The sequence below is a fragment of the Nomascus leucogenys genome, chromosome 5, assembly GCF_006542625.1.
Source record: "Nomascus leucogenys isolate Asia chromosome 5, Asia_NLE_v1, whole genome shotgun sequence".
NCBI lineage: Eukaryota > Metazoa > Chordata > Mammalia > Primates > Hylobatidae > Nomascus > Nomascus leucogenys.
The window spans coordinates 22298254-22315875 of record NC_044385.1 but is presented as its reverse complement, the minus strand read 5'-3'; the positions used below and the strand labels follow the sequence as shown (position 1 = coordinate 22315875).

Below are 17622 nucleotides of genomic sequence, written 5' to 3'. Positions count from 1 at the left end.
GGGCCCTGAATGCCAAGTTAAGACATCTCTTCTGTGTGCCCCAGGGTGCAGGGGAAGGTTTTTTTCAGTAGATTGTTTTTTGTTTTCTGTTGTTGTTGCTTGGTGTGAGACAGGGTCTCACTCTGTCACCCAGGCTGGAGTGAAGTGGTGCAATCTCTGCTCACTGCAACCTCTGTCTCCCACGTTCTAACTATTCTCATGCCTCAGCCTCCCGAGTAGCTGGGATTATAGGCATGCACCATCATGCCCAGCTAATTTTTGTATTTTTAGTAGAGACGGGGTTTCACCAGTTAGCCAGGCTGGTCTAGAACTCCTGGCCTCGAATGATCCACCCACCTCAGCCTCCCAAAGTGCTGGGATTACAGGCGTGAGCCACCGTGGATGGCCTTTTTTTTTCCAGGAGAAAGTTTAGATAGGATGGCTGACCACATGGGAACCACACATTATGAAGGGAAGGTAGGGTGACAGATCTAGGGGGAGAACTTGTAAGTAATGCAAATAACCATTCTATGTCTGAGTGCTAGTTTTTAATTTAAATATTCATCTTAAATTATAAACATCATTTTGAAATACAGGTACTCTAAGAATTTAACTGGCTATTTGCTTGCAGAGTACCTAAAAAACAGAAACTTTCATATTAAAAGTTAAAAAAGGCACACTGGGGTGTGATGGCAGGTGCCTATAGTCCCAGCTACTCAGGAAGCCGAGGTGCAAGGATGGCTCGAGCCCAGGAGTTCCAGGTTGCAGTGAGCTATGATTGTGCCACTGCATTTCAGCCTGTGTAACAGAGTCAGGCCCTGTCTCAAAACAAGAAAAAACAAGCAAGCAAGAAGGAAAAAAGGCAAAACAGCATTCAGAAGCTTGAATTTTATTTTTTGTTTTAATCTCATGGTACAACACAAAGAAAACAATAAACAGAATATGCCCAATCCATAAAAACTCTAACTATATTATGGCAAATCTCAAAACAAGGCAATGAATTATTAATCCCCTTTTACAGAAAAAGAAATTAAGGTTGGGAAAGTCAAGGTCTCACAGCCAGTAAATAGCAGAATGGCTTTGAAGTCAATGCTGATTCTATTAAACTTAACTAACTAACCCCAAAATGCAAACACCTTGAAAAAAAAAGCAGCCTAAACCTTCTGGGCTCAAGTGATCATCCTACCTCAACCTCCTGAGTATAGCTAGGACTAATATTATTTTTTGTATTTTTTGTAGAGATAGACCATGTTGCCTAAGCTGGTCTTGAACTCCTGGGCTCAACTGATCCACCCACCTCGGCCTCCCAAACTGCTGGGATTACGGGCATGAGCCACTGTGCTCTGCCAGCTCTTGAAAATTAATGCCTCCTCCCCCACTAAACTGTAAGTCTAAGGTAATGGGTCATACCTATGCACATTTTTACTTTTTTGTAAATTATTGTTGAGGATTTTTCTTATTGGGTCATTTTACTTACTTTGGAATCACTGAGAAAGTAAAATCATGCAGGACTTAGGATAATGAGGAGGAGCTTGGTGGAGCTTGGTCTTAATTCCAAGAGCAATGGGAAGGCACTGAAGTAGTTCAGACTCAAGGCTGAGCTGATCAAATCTAAATTTCATAAAGACCTAATGGCTCACAGCTAACAGATTGCATAGGAGTAATAGACCAATGCAATAAATTAGAGAATCTAGAACAACATATATGTAAAAATGTAATACAGAACAAAATAGGTACAAGGGTCTTAAAATGAAAGTTCATTATCAGACACAGAAGTTGCCAGGGAAGCAAAAGTATTAACACAAAAATATCCACTAATGAACTAAACATTTATTGTATCAGTCCCCATTAAACATCCCTCCCAAAGCAGCATTAGCCTCTATGTCACGCCATTTCACCTTCACCCTGTCAGTCTCTCAATGATTGACAGGTTATTTCAATTACAAAGCAACACAATGCATATCATCTACAAAGTGAAAGTGCAAACATTCTAAAAGATGTAGGCCTTTATGAAGTCACTGAAAATGATGAAAACTCTTTACAAAGCAACTGAAAAAAATGAGTATTTGGAAAGATACTGACTGGGAAGGGGCATGAGGGAACTTAATGGCCTAAGTGTGTTCTATATCCAGATCTGGTTGGTGGCTACACAGGTATGTATACATAGTAAAAATTTACCAAGCTATATGTATACATGATTTATGCATTTAGCTATATGTAAATGATACCTTAAGAGAGTTGTTGTGGTTTGAATCTTGAAACTCGTGTTGAAATTTAACTGTAACAGTACTAAGAAGTGATTCGGCCATGGGCATTCCACCCCCATCAATCGATTAATACCATTATGATGGGAGTGGGTTAGTTACCACAGGAATTCAACCTCTTTTTTGTTTTCAGCATACACCATCTTGCTGTGTGATGCCTTCCACCATGTTATGAGACAGCGAGAAGGCCCTCACCAGATGCAACCCCTTGATCTTGGACTTCTCAGCCTGCAGAACTGTGAACCACATAATCTCTTTCCTTTATAAATTACCCAGTCTGTGGTATCTGTTACAGCAGCACAAAATGGACTACAGTGGGATTAAAAAAACACACACACACACAAGAAGGATGGTCCTACTTCCTCCAAGAATTACTGGGTCTGAATATGAATCCTGGAAGCCCTATGGTCTACTTGTTACCAATATAAAGATGAGTGAACACCAAAGATGGTAAAATGTACCTGTGTCCTCAAAGACATCAGTGACCCACTGACTAGTTTGTGTGAAGCCTATCCTACCTCTGGACCTCTAATTATATGAGATAAATTTTCTCAATATTTAAGCACTTTAAGTCTTACTTAAACAGTTACTTGGAGCTGAAAGCATTTTAACAGATTGTAAATTAATAACTGGAGAACTAACAAAGATGAGATTACCAGGAGGTCAAAAGAAAATCTGAAAATCAAAGTAAAGTTAGGAAAACTAACAAAGCCCTTGAATATTTTGGCAAAAAGGACTGTCTTTATGATCATACTGCAAAAGTCCATCATAACATGGATAGTTTCATGTGATCTTACAATTTTCTCAGAAAAAATAAGTAAAATTTTTTAAGCAACCAACACTTGATTCATTCTTCTTTCATTCTAATAATTTAACACATAGTTGCAACCATAACATGAATGTTTTCATAATTTTGTTTCATTTTTCAAGATTAAACCCAAATAAAGCCTTTTCTCCCCACCCCAACTATGTACTATTATCTCTGAAATGTTCTAGGTCAATTCATCCTACAAGATCTTGTTCTTATGCCTATTATTTTCAGAAAATAAAGACCCCCTAAACAATGAAATCACAAGGAAAAATAAATTACTCATCCACACATTAACATTTGGAAAATTCAAATATAAGCTTCAGTTCAAAAGTTAACCATTATAAGGAGTTATGTATAAGAGCTTACTGGTTAAAAACCATGGGCTCTGGAACCAGACTGCCTGAGATGGAATCCCAGTTCCACTGTCTACTAACTGGGTGACCCTGGGCAAGTCACTTAACTCTCTGTGGCTTAATTTCCTCATCTATAAAATGGAGATAACAGTTCTATCAGTGTTAAATGAGTTAATAAAGGTTTCAAACAGTAGTACTCAATAACAGCGATTACATTTTTTTTAAACTCTAGGTCGGGCGCAGTGGCTCACTCTTGTAATCCCAGCACTTTGGGAGGCCGAGGCAGGCGGATCACGAGGTCAGGAGATCAAGACGACGGTGAAAACCCGTCTCTACTAAAAATACAAAAAAAAAATTAGCCGGGCGTGGTGGCGGGCGCCTGTAGTCCCAGCTACTCGGAGAGGCTGAGGCAGGAGAATGGGGTGAACCCGGGAGGCGGAGCTTGCAGTGAGCCGAGATTGCGCCACTGCACTCCAGCCTGGGCGACAGAGCGAGACTCCGTCTCAAAAAAAAAAAACAAAAAAACTCTAAGAAAACTGAAGAATATAAATGCCAACACTGAAATTAAGTTAATTAGCAAAGGAAAAACATTTTTAAAAACACAAGCTTTACGGTTTAAATACAAGTACATACTTTTTTTTTTTTTTTTTTTTGAGACAGAGTCTCGCTCTGTCGCCCAGGCTGGAGTGCAGTGGCGCCATCTCAGCTCACTGCAAGCTCTGCCTCCTGGGTTGACGCCATTCTCCTGCCTCAGCCTACCAAGTAGCTGGGACTACAGGTACCTGCCACCACGCCTGACTAATTTTTTGTATTTTTAGTAGAGACGGGGTTTCACCATGTTAGCCAGGATGGTCTCAATCTCCTGACCTCATGATCCGCCCGCCTCAGCCTCCCAAAGTGCTGGGATTACAGGCATGAGCCACCACACCCGGCCAAATACAAGTACATACATTTTAAATAAAATTAAGACAAAGAAAAATGAGAACAAATGTACTTATGATTAAAAAAAAAGCTAAAAGTATATTATATATGCTTTTATATGATGTCTATATAGTAAAAAAGTATGGATTTAACTTCTAAACATGTAAGAATTTTTTTAAAGATACCATGTCAAACCTATTAAACTAGAAACTAAGCCAAGCACTGTGATTCAGTAATCCCAGCACTTTGGGAGGTCAAGACAAGCAGATCACTCAAGGCCAAGAGTTGAAGACTAACTTGAGCAACACAGCAAGACTCCATCTCTAAAAAAAAAGAAAAGAAGTTTTTAATTAAAAAAAAGAAACCAATGAGTTGCTGCACACTTCACTAAAGATAAAATTTTAAATCTTAATATATGGAGGAAAAAAGAATGGAAAACTCAGTATTACAGAAGATACAAGGCTGAACATGGTGGCTCATGTTTGTAATCCTAGGACTTTGGGAGGCTGAGGCGGGCAGATCAGGTGAAGTCAGGAGTTCGAGACCAGCCTGGCCAACATGATGAAACCCCATCTCTACTAAAAACACAAAAAAAGCTGGACACCGTGGCTCACACCTGTAATCCCAGCACTTTGGGAGGCCAAGGCAGGCGGATCACTTAAGGTCAGGAGTTGGAGACCAGCCTGGCCAACATGGTGAAACCGTGTCTCTACTGAAAGTACAAAAATTACCTGGGCATGGTCTCGTGCATCTGTAATTCCAGCTACTTGGGAGGCTGAGGCAGGAGAATCACTTGAACCCAGGAAGCAGAGGTTTCAGTAAGCAAAGACTGCACCACTGCACTCCGGCCTGGGGGACACAGCAAGACTCCGTCTCAAAAATAAAAATAAGAATAAATACAAAAAAAATTAGCCAGGCATGGTGATGCACGCCTGTAATCCTAGCTACTCAGGAGATCGAGATGGGAGGACTGTTTGAACCCAGGAGGCAGAGGTTGCAGTGAGCCGAGATCACATGACTGCACACACTCCAGCCTGGGCAAGAAAGAGTGAGACTCCATCTCAAAAAAAAAAAAAAAAAAAAAAAAAAAAAGAAGAAGATACATATAGTAAAGTTTACATTATGACCACCAATGAATCGCACCTCTTGATCTGTCCTTGTGTAATCTCCTCCCCCACTGACTTTGGGCTTGACCATATGACTTGTTTTGGCCAAAGAAACATAAGCAAACAGGATGCAAGCTGAGGTTTGATAAGAGCTTTCATACTAGGGCACGCTGTCATGAGGAGGAGGCTGCTACTGTTAAGCGAGCGATGAGGCAGAGGGATGGGATAGACACACCAGATGAACCTAAGTGAAGGAAAACACACGAATGAGTCCAGGTAAGAAGAGCTGCCCAGCCAATCCATAGCACATCTGTAGTCTCAGCTACTCAGGAAACTGAGGTGGGAGGATCACTTGAGCCCAGGAGTTCAAGGTTGCAGTAAGCTATGACTGTACCACTGCACTCCAGCCCGAGTGACAGTTTTACTAGGCTTTGAGATGCTTTGTTAAACAGCAGTAGATCTCAGATATGATATATGTATATGCACTATGAAGAGTTAATATCCTATTATAAATCATTAGAAGAAAAACTACACATCTCATTGGGAAAATAGAAAAAGCATATGAACAGACATCCACACAAAAATAAAGATGCCCAATAAACAGAGACCCTACAAGTAATCAAAGAAATACAAATTAAACCAATGAGATAACACCTTTTGCCTATCACATTGGCAAAGATTAAAAGACCAATAATGGCCTGAGCTGGCCAGAATGTGGGGTAACTAGAAATCTCATCTACTCTTGCTTATCTGGTAATGTGTATCAAAAACTGATACAACTCCCTTTAGTCATTTTCTTTATTATTCACTTAAATACTTACTGCATACTCACAGAAGTCTGTGCTGGGAACTTGGAATGCGCAGCCAGGTCATGCCAGACCTTAATAATTTTGGTTTTATGACTAATTGGGTTTTAGTCTAAGATGCCATCGGAGGCTTTAGATGGGAAATGACAATACCTGATTTCCACTTTAAGAGTATTCTGAGTGATGCATGAAGAATAGGGGACACGAATGGAAATGAGGAAACGCTAATAGTTCAGGTAAGAGATAACAGTGGCCTGGACTTGAGGCAGTGAGATGGAGAGAAGCAAGTGACGGTGACCTGGTAGGACAATGATAGACGGGATACAGAAAAGTAAAGAAACAAAAAAAAAAAAACAGCACTACTTCTTGATTTTACTTCTAGGAATGTATCCTAAAACAGTATCAGATATGTACACAAAGACATATAACCAAAGATGTTCACAGCAGTGTTTTTTATAATAACAAAAATAACGGAACAAATCTAAAAGTCCATCTTTAAGATTTACGCAGACAAAGTCATCCATCCAAAGCAATGGAATATTATGTAGTCACTTAAAGTTACGTAGCTATATAGTTAGGAACAAGAATTACTGGCTGGACACAGCAGCTCATGCCTGTAATCCGAGTGCTTTGGGAGGCTGAAGCAGGAGGATGACTTGAGGCCAGGAGTTCAAGACCAGCCTGGGCAACATAGCAAGACCTTGTCTCTACACAAAAATCTAACAATTAGAGGGCATGGTGGCGCACATCTGTAGTCTCAGCTACTCAGGAGGCTGAGATGGGAGGATCGCTTGAGCCCAGGAGTTCAAGGCTGCAGTAAGCTATGATTGCACCACTGCACTCCAGCCTGGGTGACACTTTAAGACCCTATTTAAAATATAAAAATAATAAAATGTAAAAAGTATAGACATTATAAATATGGAAAGGGACGAGCTACAAAATACACAATACAAATATAGTATAATTCCATTTTTAAATAGTATAATCTTTTTATATATAATCATATGCACATGCACAATGATGGCTGCAAATGCACTACAAAAAGTTTAGAAATTTACACATTAAAATATTAAAATACTAGATGGCTTGGATTTAACATTTCATAAATAAATGTTTTATACTTTCCATGCCTTCTAAAATCTGTTCAAAATCTGTACTACTTTACAATGGAAGGAAAAAAGTAATTTAAAAAAATACTGACCAGACATATGGACAACAGTAATTGATTTATTTTTCTGAAAATACTGCAAAGACCACAATTAAGTAGACTGTAAGTAAAAGTTTTAAATGAAAACTTAAGATACATAAATCTTAAATTGTTAAAAACTGAACAGTCACAATTTTGCTTGCAATATCAGTCTAACATGAGAATTTGGGGGAGGAGGAGAAAGACTGCAGAACAAAGCAGATATTCAAATAACCAGTATTTAATAATTATTAAGCCTGCATAAAGAGATCCCTTCACTGAACTGTAAAAGGAGCAATTTGGACTCCCTTGAGATTTGACCTAAAGAGCTATTCATTTTATTTTACTTATGTTCTTGGTTCTTTATAGAGATCCCCCCTGCCAAGTTGCAAATATAACAGATACCAAAAAGGACAGAAGACTGAGGACCTCTAAGGCACAGTTAAAGGTAGTCATTTTGATTTCACATCATCAGATGTATTCTTACCAAGACCAGATGTTCTATAAGGGCTTTACCACTGGAAAAGGGCTCAGTTTATTTAAAAATATCATGATTACCTCATTCCCCAAAGACAAAACTTTTGGTATTTGAGACTACTGCAAACAAACCCCAGAAAATCACCACCCAGATTTAAGTTTTCTGAAGATTCTGATGGATTTGCTTCATCACATTTTACTGGTGACTTTAGTCATTCTTACTTACAACAGGCCTACCAAAGAGATCCCTGGCTGTCTCCTTAGCACGAAGATACAGCTCCAAAATGTGTTCAGGCCTTTCAAAGGCTCCACTACCAAGGTTTCCACCTTAGCACTCCCACCTGCTTGTTTCCCTACAGAGAAATGTCCAGTGGTTCTATCTTCAATCTCTCTTCTTTAAATAGCATGAAGATGTCAATTTAAAATACTAATCCAAAGTAATAAAAATGTCAGAAACAACTCATGTAAAAAGCAAATGAGATCTTCTTCTGGTGTTATTATATAGATCTGCCTATTCTGGACATTTCATATAAATGGAATCATGGCATATATCGCCTTTTGTGTCTGGCTTATTTCACTTAGCATAACACTTCCATCTATGCTGTGGCATGTATCACAACTCCATTCCTTTTGATGGCCAAATATTATTCTGTTGTATGGACATACCACATTTTGATGATCTATTCATGAACTGAGACACATCTGGGTTATTTCTGCTTTTTGGCTATTATGGATAACGATACTATAAACATTTGTGTACAAGTTTTTCTGTGGACAAATGTTTTCATTTCTAGGAATGGAATTGCTGGGTCATATGATAACTCTATGTTTAACTTTTTGAGGACCTGCCAAACTGTTTTCTAAAGCAGCTGCACCATTTTACATGGTTTTTCACATTCTTAACATAAACTTAAGAGATGTCAGACTTTCATAGAAGTAGGGGATTTACTCTTATCAAGCTCATTTTGTGTGCCAAGTGTTATGCTAGAATTTTATTTAATTTTCCCAACAACTCTATAATTCACAAAGTATCTCTATTTTACATAACAAATTCGATCCCAAAAAATGTTTATAACCCACTCAAAAATAAATTACTTAGTAAATGTGAAACTAGGGTCAAACCCAGAGTTAACTTCAAAGCCTGTCCTCTCTACCCTACACCATTCAATCTCTACACTTAGATATACGTACATTGCCTCATACCCAAAGTAGTCTTTGGAAAAGTTGCCTGTTAATAAAACTTACTTAAATCATTGTAAAATAGAAGCTTCCCAATATAAAGATATTTCTAGAAAATTTAACAGATATCTTGTATAAATCAATCAACTCCCCTAATTTATCTTCTTTAGTAAACGATTTCTGGTTACTTAAAACAAAACTTATCTAAAATTCACTTAAACATTAAACAAATTATTTTCTTCCAAAGTTGTACGTGCTGACAAAAAAAATTTAAAAAATGTAGTTATCTTCTGCTATGGACTGAACTGTGTTCCCCTAAAATTTATATGTTAATACCCTAACCCTCAATGTGACTATATTTGGAAAAAGGGCTTTTAGGAGGTAACTAATGTTAAATTAAGTTATAAGCGTAGGGCCCTAATTCAATAGGATTAGTGGCCTTATGAAATGAGGAGAAGAGAGAAATCCATCCCCCATCTCCCCGACCCCAGGATTCCCATACCCACCCTACCATGTGAGGACACAGAGAGAAGGATATCTTCTGCAAGCCAGGAAGGGAACCCTCACCAAAACCCATCCACACTGGCAACCTGATCTCTGACCTCCAGCCTCCAGAACCTTAAAATAAATATCCAGGCCGGGCGCCGTGGCTCCCACCTGTAATCCCACGAGGTCAGGAGACTGAGACCATCCTGGCTAACACGGTGAAACCTCGTCTCTACTGAAAAATACAAAAAAATTAGCTGGGCGTGGTGGCAGGCGCCTGTGGTCCCAGCTGCTCAGGAGGCTGAGGAAGGAGAATGGTGTGAACCCAGGAGGCGGAGCTTGCAATAAGCCGAGATCGCACCACTGTACTCCGTCCGGCCTGGGCGACAGAGCTTGTCTCAAAAAAATAAATAAATAAAAATAAAAAATAAATTTCTGTTGTTTAAGCCACCTGGTCTATGGTATTTCGTTATGGCAGCCCACACTAACTAATACTCAAGAGTATCATGCACTACCCAATGATTGGTATTTGAAGCACTGATAAGAATCAAAACAAAGCAGGGCTGGGCACAGTGGCTCACGCCTGTAATCCCAGCACTTTGGGAGGCTGAAGCGGGCACATCACGAGGTCAGGAGATTGAGACCATCCTGGCTAACATGGTGAAACCCAATCTCTACTAAAAATACAAAAAATTAGCTGGGTGTGGTGGCACACGCCTGTAGTCCCAGCTACTCGGGAGGCTGAGGCTGGAGAATTGCTTGAACCTGGGAGGCGGAAGTTGCAGAGAGCGCAGATCACGCCACTGCACTCCAGCCTGGGCAAGAGTGAGACTCCATCTCAAAAAACAAAAACAAAAAAGAATCAAAACAAAGCAAGCACTAAATGGGGTAAAAATAAATTAAACCAATAGAGATGCATATGCTTGTTACTTGAAAATATTTACAAGTTATTTGGTCAAAGAGACTTAAAAACAGATTGATGGCCCTTTCAGTAATTCAGAATTTAATCATAAAGTCAATTAAACATGGTATCCTCCAAAGGGCTTAGAATTTAGACAATCCTGACACTTGTAGCCACTTCTGAGCTCTGTGTTAAAATAAGAAATAAATTCTGGCCAGGTGACTTCAAAACCTGCCTGGTCAACATAGCAAGATCATATGTCTAAAAAATAAAAATTAAATTAAAATTTAAAAAAAGAACGAAAGAAAACCAAATTCTACACCTATTCCTGGAGTCAGGATGTGAGTTTTTGCTTGCTTAATTAAATTATGTTATTAACATTTAGTATCCACCAAATACTACACTACACCCTACAATATCCAGTAGAGCTTCTAGAACACTACAGGTATTCCAAAAATGGGACTGTTAGTGAATAGATTCTATAAAAGAACAACGCAGTCAAAGTCAAACACTTACACAAGCCACCCACTATTTGCCAAGTATTTTGCTAGTACCATGAATATAAAAATGCAGTCCCTGTCTTCAAGGAACTTACAATGAAGAGGGACAAAAAGAACCACATAATTATAAAACAGAATAAATGCAATAGCAAAAAAACATGTAAAGTGCACTGGAACACACAGGAATAGTGGGGGACAAGGGGGTTGGGGGAGCATGTTAGGGGCAAGTCAAGGACTATATCCCAGGTCTGACAAGGAATCCCCTTCGTTTCTAGTCGGGAAAATTTCGTAAACCCTTATCTGAAGAAGCATCCACTGAAGTACAGCCTCAGCTCATATTCTCTAACTTTTACTTCCACTCAATTCCATTCATCAATTTCAAACAAGGGGGAGAAAAAAGAGGAAAAGACAACTTTAAGTTGGCACAAGTAAGGTTTAAGTACCCTTTTACTCCCCTACAACCATATAAAAATTGAAATCACAGTTTTTCAAATCTTTCTTACACTCATGATAATGACTAGATGTTTTACAAGTTATACAATCACCCGTTTTAAGACTTCTGTAAGATAAATCACCAAAACCTATTCAGTATGTAATTTCTTCTATACCAGCCAAATGGTGCCTCTATAGTTATTTTGCTTAATCCAACTGGGCCAACAAGGTATCCAACACCTTGAATACTGAATAAACTTTGGTGAATTTTCTCTATTAATCCACACTCTTATTCAAGATTTATTCACTTAGTAAATTCCTACAATACTGACATTCAAAAAATGAAGATTTGGCTCTTGCTCCTAAAATAAACCTCTGTGGGAAAGTCACACATCCAACAGCTACAAGTATAAATGAAGACCCATGGGAACAAAGAGACTACTATTTGTATCCTTTCATGGATATCTCACTTGACACTTCACAAAACAATCCTGTGAAATATAAGATTCTTTTTTTTTTTTTTTTACCAGTTTACTCAATTAACAGGTCAGCATATAAAACCTGGATCTTCTGACCCTTGATTGTACCACACTCTAAAATGTATATAAAATTTATGATTACCACAAATGAAGATACTTCAAAGACCCTAAGGAAGGAAACACACAAGAAGGAAACAGCTTCCTCATCTATAAAATAAGAAAAATGTGGTCTTTTTGACATCCTTGAGCTAAATAAGGTCACAAGGTAGAGCCTATTGCCCAGAAGTTTACCCAACTAGTCTAACATAGAAATAGGCCTGGAAATAGGAGGAGTAACATAAATTTAAGGCTTACCAGTGTATAAAGTACCTTCTATTATCATTTGATCCTCACTACTCAGTTAAGAATTATCTCTATTTTTACATATTTTTAAAAAATGCATCAGTGAAATAATGTAATCGATTGTTCAAGGTCACCCAGCTAGTAAATGGCTTGGACAAATCCTCATAACCCTATTACACCTTTTTATATGAGAAAGTCAGAGTAGCAAGTGGAAGCCTGGACTATTTTAATACGGATCCAAGAACGTAAATACAAAATCTTCTGAGCTCTCCTTAGCCACTAGGCTACATGCAACTATTTTAGATCAGACAAGCTCCTCTTTCAGTTAAAAAAAAAAAAAAAAAGAAAGAAAAGAAATCTTAAGTAACGAACCAACTAATTTTAAAAATGCACTTAAAAGGCACACACTGTACATGCATACACACGCATTCACATACATACATGCACACTTTAATCATAAAGCATCTTACACTTTTGAAACATTGCATAAATGAAAAATAAGAATAGAACTAAACAGTCATACAGGACACTAAAAAGTACCAGCTTTTTGGTCTCAACCTTTCCACTGTCCTGTATAAGTAATATGCTTTTTCATTTTTTAAATGCTCATCTTTAAGCAAAATATTAACAAGTAAATCTATATACTGCATTTTACTCATAAAATGCCTATGACTGTTTCAGGAACATAAACTATTATTCAGTTCTCTTCTGTATAAGATTATACACAGTGAGCATGCTATTCCTAAAATTAAAGTCATCTGACAGATATCACTAATATTTATACCATAATATATTCATTATATCCTCCGTTCAGGATTCTGACCGACTTAATTGGAAATTCCTGTTCAGGCATTCCTATTTCTGGATGGCCTTTGAAACATCAGAACTACCTCTTAATATAACCAAAAAGGACTCAACTTAAAAGACTAACATTAACGTCCCACAGGACTTGAAAGCATGAAGACTAAGCATATATTAATATAACCTGAAAATCACTTTCTTAAGCACCGAAATATTCCAAAGAATATCCCAAAGACTTTTGCAAGCAGCACAAGAACATTTTATCCCATACCAATCTCACTTTTACAGGTATCTAAGCAAATCTAAGTACTACCTAACCACCTACCAAATAATCCAGTTCCTTCCAAAGTGAAAAGCTGACCCTCTTTCCTGCTCTTATTCAAAATTAGCCTACAAAAAATTACTGTAGACTGCTTAAACTTTTCAGACCTGTGTACCAAGTTCTATATTTACGTTACTGGAAAACATCAGTGTGGTTCCTCTCTCTCTACACTTCATAAGGAACAGAGCAAGAAAAGAGCTTAAAAAACAGAAGTTACTTTTTATTAGAAAAGGAACTTTCAAGTGAAGACATAATTTACCTGTGACTGACATCTATACATGACAGTGATTAAACTTGACTGAATACCCAAAACGGTAACTTTTTTTAGTTCACAATCTTCGAATTAGACAACTCTGCCTGTTTTTATTTAAAAATAACCCACTTTTGGCCGGGGACGGTGGCTCACGCCTGTAATCCCTGCACTTTGGGAGGCCGAAGCGGGTGGATCACGAGGTCCGGAGATGGAGACCATCCTGGCTAACACGGTGAAATCCCGTCTCTACTAAAAATACAAAAAATTAGCCGGGCGTGGTGACACCCGCCTGTAATCCCAGCTACTCGGGAGGCTGAGGCAGGAGTACCGCTTGAACCCGGGAGGCGGAGGTTGCAGTGAGCCGAGATCGCGCCACTGCACTCCAGCCTGGGCGAGAAAGCAAGACTGCATCTTTAAAAAAAAAAAAAAAAAAACACAAAAAAAACTTTCACTGTTTTATATTTCTCAATGTTAAGATAAGTTTACCCAAAGTTTGAAACAACTGATAACTTCTGGTCTGCAAGATCCCTACAGCATTTGATCTCTAAAACAGAAACCAGCAACATATAATATTACAAGATATAACAGTACGTATACTATAGTTCCTGAATTTTCAAGAACATCAGTAACTTGATTTAAAAAAAAAAAGTCATGCTCAAACATGACTGAAAGTTTTCAAGCCATATTTTACAAAGATTGTGTTTTTGGGTTTGCATGCTATAATTACTATTTAAACTGATCGCTTATACTTGAAAATAACTTCTGTGAAATCATCAAGGGAAAGGGGGTCGGTCACCTAGAGACACCACATTAAACTCACTCTTTAAGGCCATCATAAATACAGGTAACTTGGAATCAGAGAAAAAATTTCAAATTCACAGTAAGCCTAAGTAAAAATTCAACAAAGATATATCACAACATATATATATATATATATACATATATAAAAGCAAAATGGAAACACGCTCAACCTTGCTTGATAGGAAAAAAAAAAATGAAAAGCAAAGTTTAAAATGGAAACTACCGAAATTGAGGAAGAATTCCAATGACATGACATTTTCTTGCCAAAGCGAAGGAATTTGTAGATTATATCATTCAAATCTCATTGTACTACATTATAAAGGTCTCAGCAACGGTTGGCCATTAATCTTTAACACAAAGGAGATTCAAATCCAAATGAACTGTAAGACTATCTCTTCCAGGAGGGAGAAATGGAGTAATTTACTTTATCCACAATTGTTTAACCCAAAAGGAAGGCCTTTAAGGATGATAACGCAGAATGGATCAGCCTTCAGTCTACCAAGTCCCATTTCTCACGAAGTCTTGCACCAATCCGAAAAGAGAAGGTTATGGACACAAAACAGGTTTAGGAAAGGCTGGAAAAAAAATCTCCAATGAATGACACACCACATCATGGTTTATTCTCCTACACAATTTGAGAAACAATAAAGAAAAATATCACACCATATGTTTCATCGTATCAATTAAAAAATATTTTACGACAGTACATTCAATTCTCTTCTTCGGGGCCGCAAAAATAATTTAGCTCCTGTTTTATTGATTACAGAGCAAAGGGAAAAAGCAGCTGCTGCAATGCAACACAGGCTGCTACAGAGGAAGGGGAGAAAAGGCTTTCCAAACAGATCCCTTCCCCGCCCCCGCTTACACACCCCTACCAACTTACTTATCCCAGTCTTTTACTGCCCCCACCACGTGAACCTAATCAGTTCTTTCCCTTCCCCCACCATCGTGAAATTTCACCTTTCACAGCTCCTTCACCTACCCCTACCAGAGGCACTTTATTACCAGCAGAGATTTCAGACCTTTCAAACTTTTCTTCCTTTTTTAATTAAACACGAGAGTTCGGAGGCAGAAGTGCATGAAATTTTTACATATATACGAGAAAATACCTGTTTCCCAGCAACATGCACGCTTCGATTCTCGAACCCCTCCCCATCTCCCGGGTTTCGCTTGCAAAGGCTGGGGGGAGGGAGCCAGGCGCAAATTAAATTTAGGAAGGGAAATCCTGGGTGAAAGAAGAGCATTTGAGGAAAAATGAGAGAACGATGAAGCGAGACCCCCAAACCACACGGGTTGGGGAGGTTTCCAAGAAAGAAAGATAAACTGGAAGGGACAAAAGGGGGAGGGGGGAGGAACAGACCAGAGACCAGGGGAGACGCGCCGGGCCGGGAGAGGGAAGGCGGGGTTCGAGGAGAACGGGGGTCGCGGCTCCCGCGGCACAATGGCCCGCCCGGCCCCCGCCCCGCGCGCCCCTCACCTCATGGTGCCGGCGGCGCAGAGGCTTCCCCACCAGCCGGGAGACGCAGAAGGCGCCGAGGCGAGGGGGGTCTCTCCTCCAGGGGTGGGGAGCAGCTCGGAGACGGAGACAAGTGTCCGGCTCCTCCTTCGGCGGCCAGGGGGCTACACCATCTCCTCGCACAAAGCCGAGGCGCCGGCCGGGAGTGTGGGAGAAGAGGGCGAGAGAAAGGCTGGGGAGGGGGCGGAGAGGCCGAGGCGCGGAGCTGGTCCCCAAGCGGCCGCCGCCTCCCACCTCCTCGTGGTCCTGCTCCTCCTCCCGGAGCTTCCTCGGCCGCCCTCGGAGGGGTGCCCGCCGGGGCCGCGCGCCCGGCCGCCGCTCCACAGGCCCGCGCTCGCCGCGCCGCCGCCGAGGCCGTGTGCAACCGGCAGCTGCTGCAGCCGCGGGAGGAGAGTCAGGATCGCCGCGAGGAGCCCGGGAGGAGGCGGGGCGCGCGGCGGAGGAACACGCAGGCGCCGCCCTCCTCCCCTCCTTCCCCCGGGGGCGAGGGGGCGGTGCGGGGGGAGGGGAGAGAAGGGGAGGCGGGGGGCCGGGCGCGCTCCCCCGCGCCGGCGGCCGGGCCCCCGCCGGACTGCGGAGAGAGAGGCTGGGAGGGAGCGAGCGCGACGGCGGCGGCGGCGGCGGCGGCGGCGTAGAGAGGCTCTTTGTTGCCTCCCTACCCCGCCCCCTGCACCCCCCTGGGATTCGGGGCGGGCCACCCCCCCGCCCAACACCTCCCGCCAGTTGTCGGCCGGGGTTCCTCGCCCGCGGTTGTCCTTGACCGTCGGCCCCCTCCCCGTCGCCTCCGGCTCTCCAGAGGCGTGGGGAGCTCCGAGGCCTCCCCCACGGCCGCGGTGCGTAGACCGAGGCGCCGAGACCTCCTAGGCGCCGGACCCGTAGGCACCGGCGTGGGGAGCTTGGACGCGTGACTGGGCACAGGGCCGGGCCAGGAGACTCCGGGTCGGCTCGCGGCCGGGTGCCCTCGCGCGGGGCGGGTGCCCAACCCGCCCTGTTGCGGGCTCAGGACGGGGACGAGGGAATCGGGGGGCATCCCGGTCAGCCCAACCGCCCGCCCTCGCCGCGGCTGCGCCCAGCGATTCCTGCGGAGTTGAGGAGGGGCATATAAATGGAAAATATGGTCATCATTGTTCCCTTCGCTCCTTTTCTTCCCGAGGAATCCCAGCGTGCTGCGCCGGTGGAACGAGCTGATGTGCACACTAGGTATAGGGATGACTTCATCCCCAAACGAACGCAGCCGACTCTCAGGGAAACGCAGTCGCCGGGAGACGCGCGCGGAACAGTGTGTTGCCGCAAGAGTGGAAGAAGAGAAACGCAGCCAGTGGAGCCACTTTCCAGCGTCATTGGCAAAGAGGGAATCCCGGGCAGGGGGCGGGGAGAGAGAGGAACTAATGATAATTTAAAATTTTTCGTCATTCCCAATGGTCGTGAGGTCACCTCCCTTAAAAAGTAGATGTAAAATACTGGCGAGGCAATTTCATTTCAAGTCAAGTCGGGGAGGAGGGCATCCAGGAAGCCAGAATTGATCGTTGTTGAAGGTTTTGTTTTCGGTTTTTTTTAAATCTAAAAACAAATCCAATAATAAAATTTTTAACTGTACGAATTACAGCCCCCTTTTAGTCCGGAAGACAGGGATGTACTTTCTGTATAAAAGATGAGGAGGATGGAAAAGGGTTGTTGCTACAGGGATCCTACTGCTGAAGGATCTCA

At 41.5% G+C, this 17622-nt stretch overlaps 1 protein-coding gene across 5 annotated transcripts in view; it reads right to left on the bottom strand.

The window, feature by feature from the left end:
* ENAH (ENAH actin regulator) overlaps positions 1–16299 on the bottom strand; it is a 158003-nt gene extending 141704 nt beyond the window's left edge. For all 5 annotated transcript variants that reach the window (XM_030812809.1, XM_030812812.1, XM_030812810.1 and 2 more), the window contains exon 1: positions 15877–16299. In XM_030812809.1, coding sequence (XP_030668669.1) covers positions 15877–15881 — 5 coding nt within the window. In that variant the 5' untranslated portion in view covers positions 15882–16299. The remainder of the gene's footprint in view (positions 1–15876) is intronic.
* Between the last annotated feature and the right edge of the window lie 1323 nt (positions 16300–17622).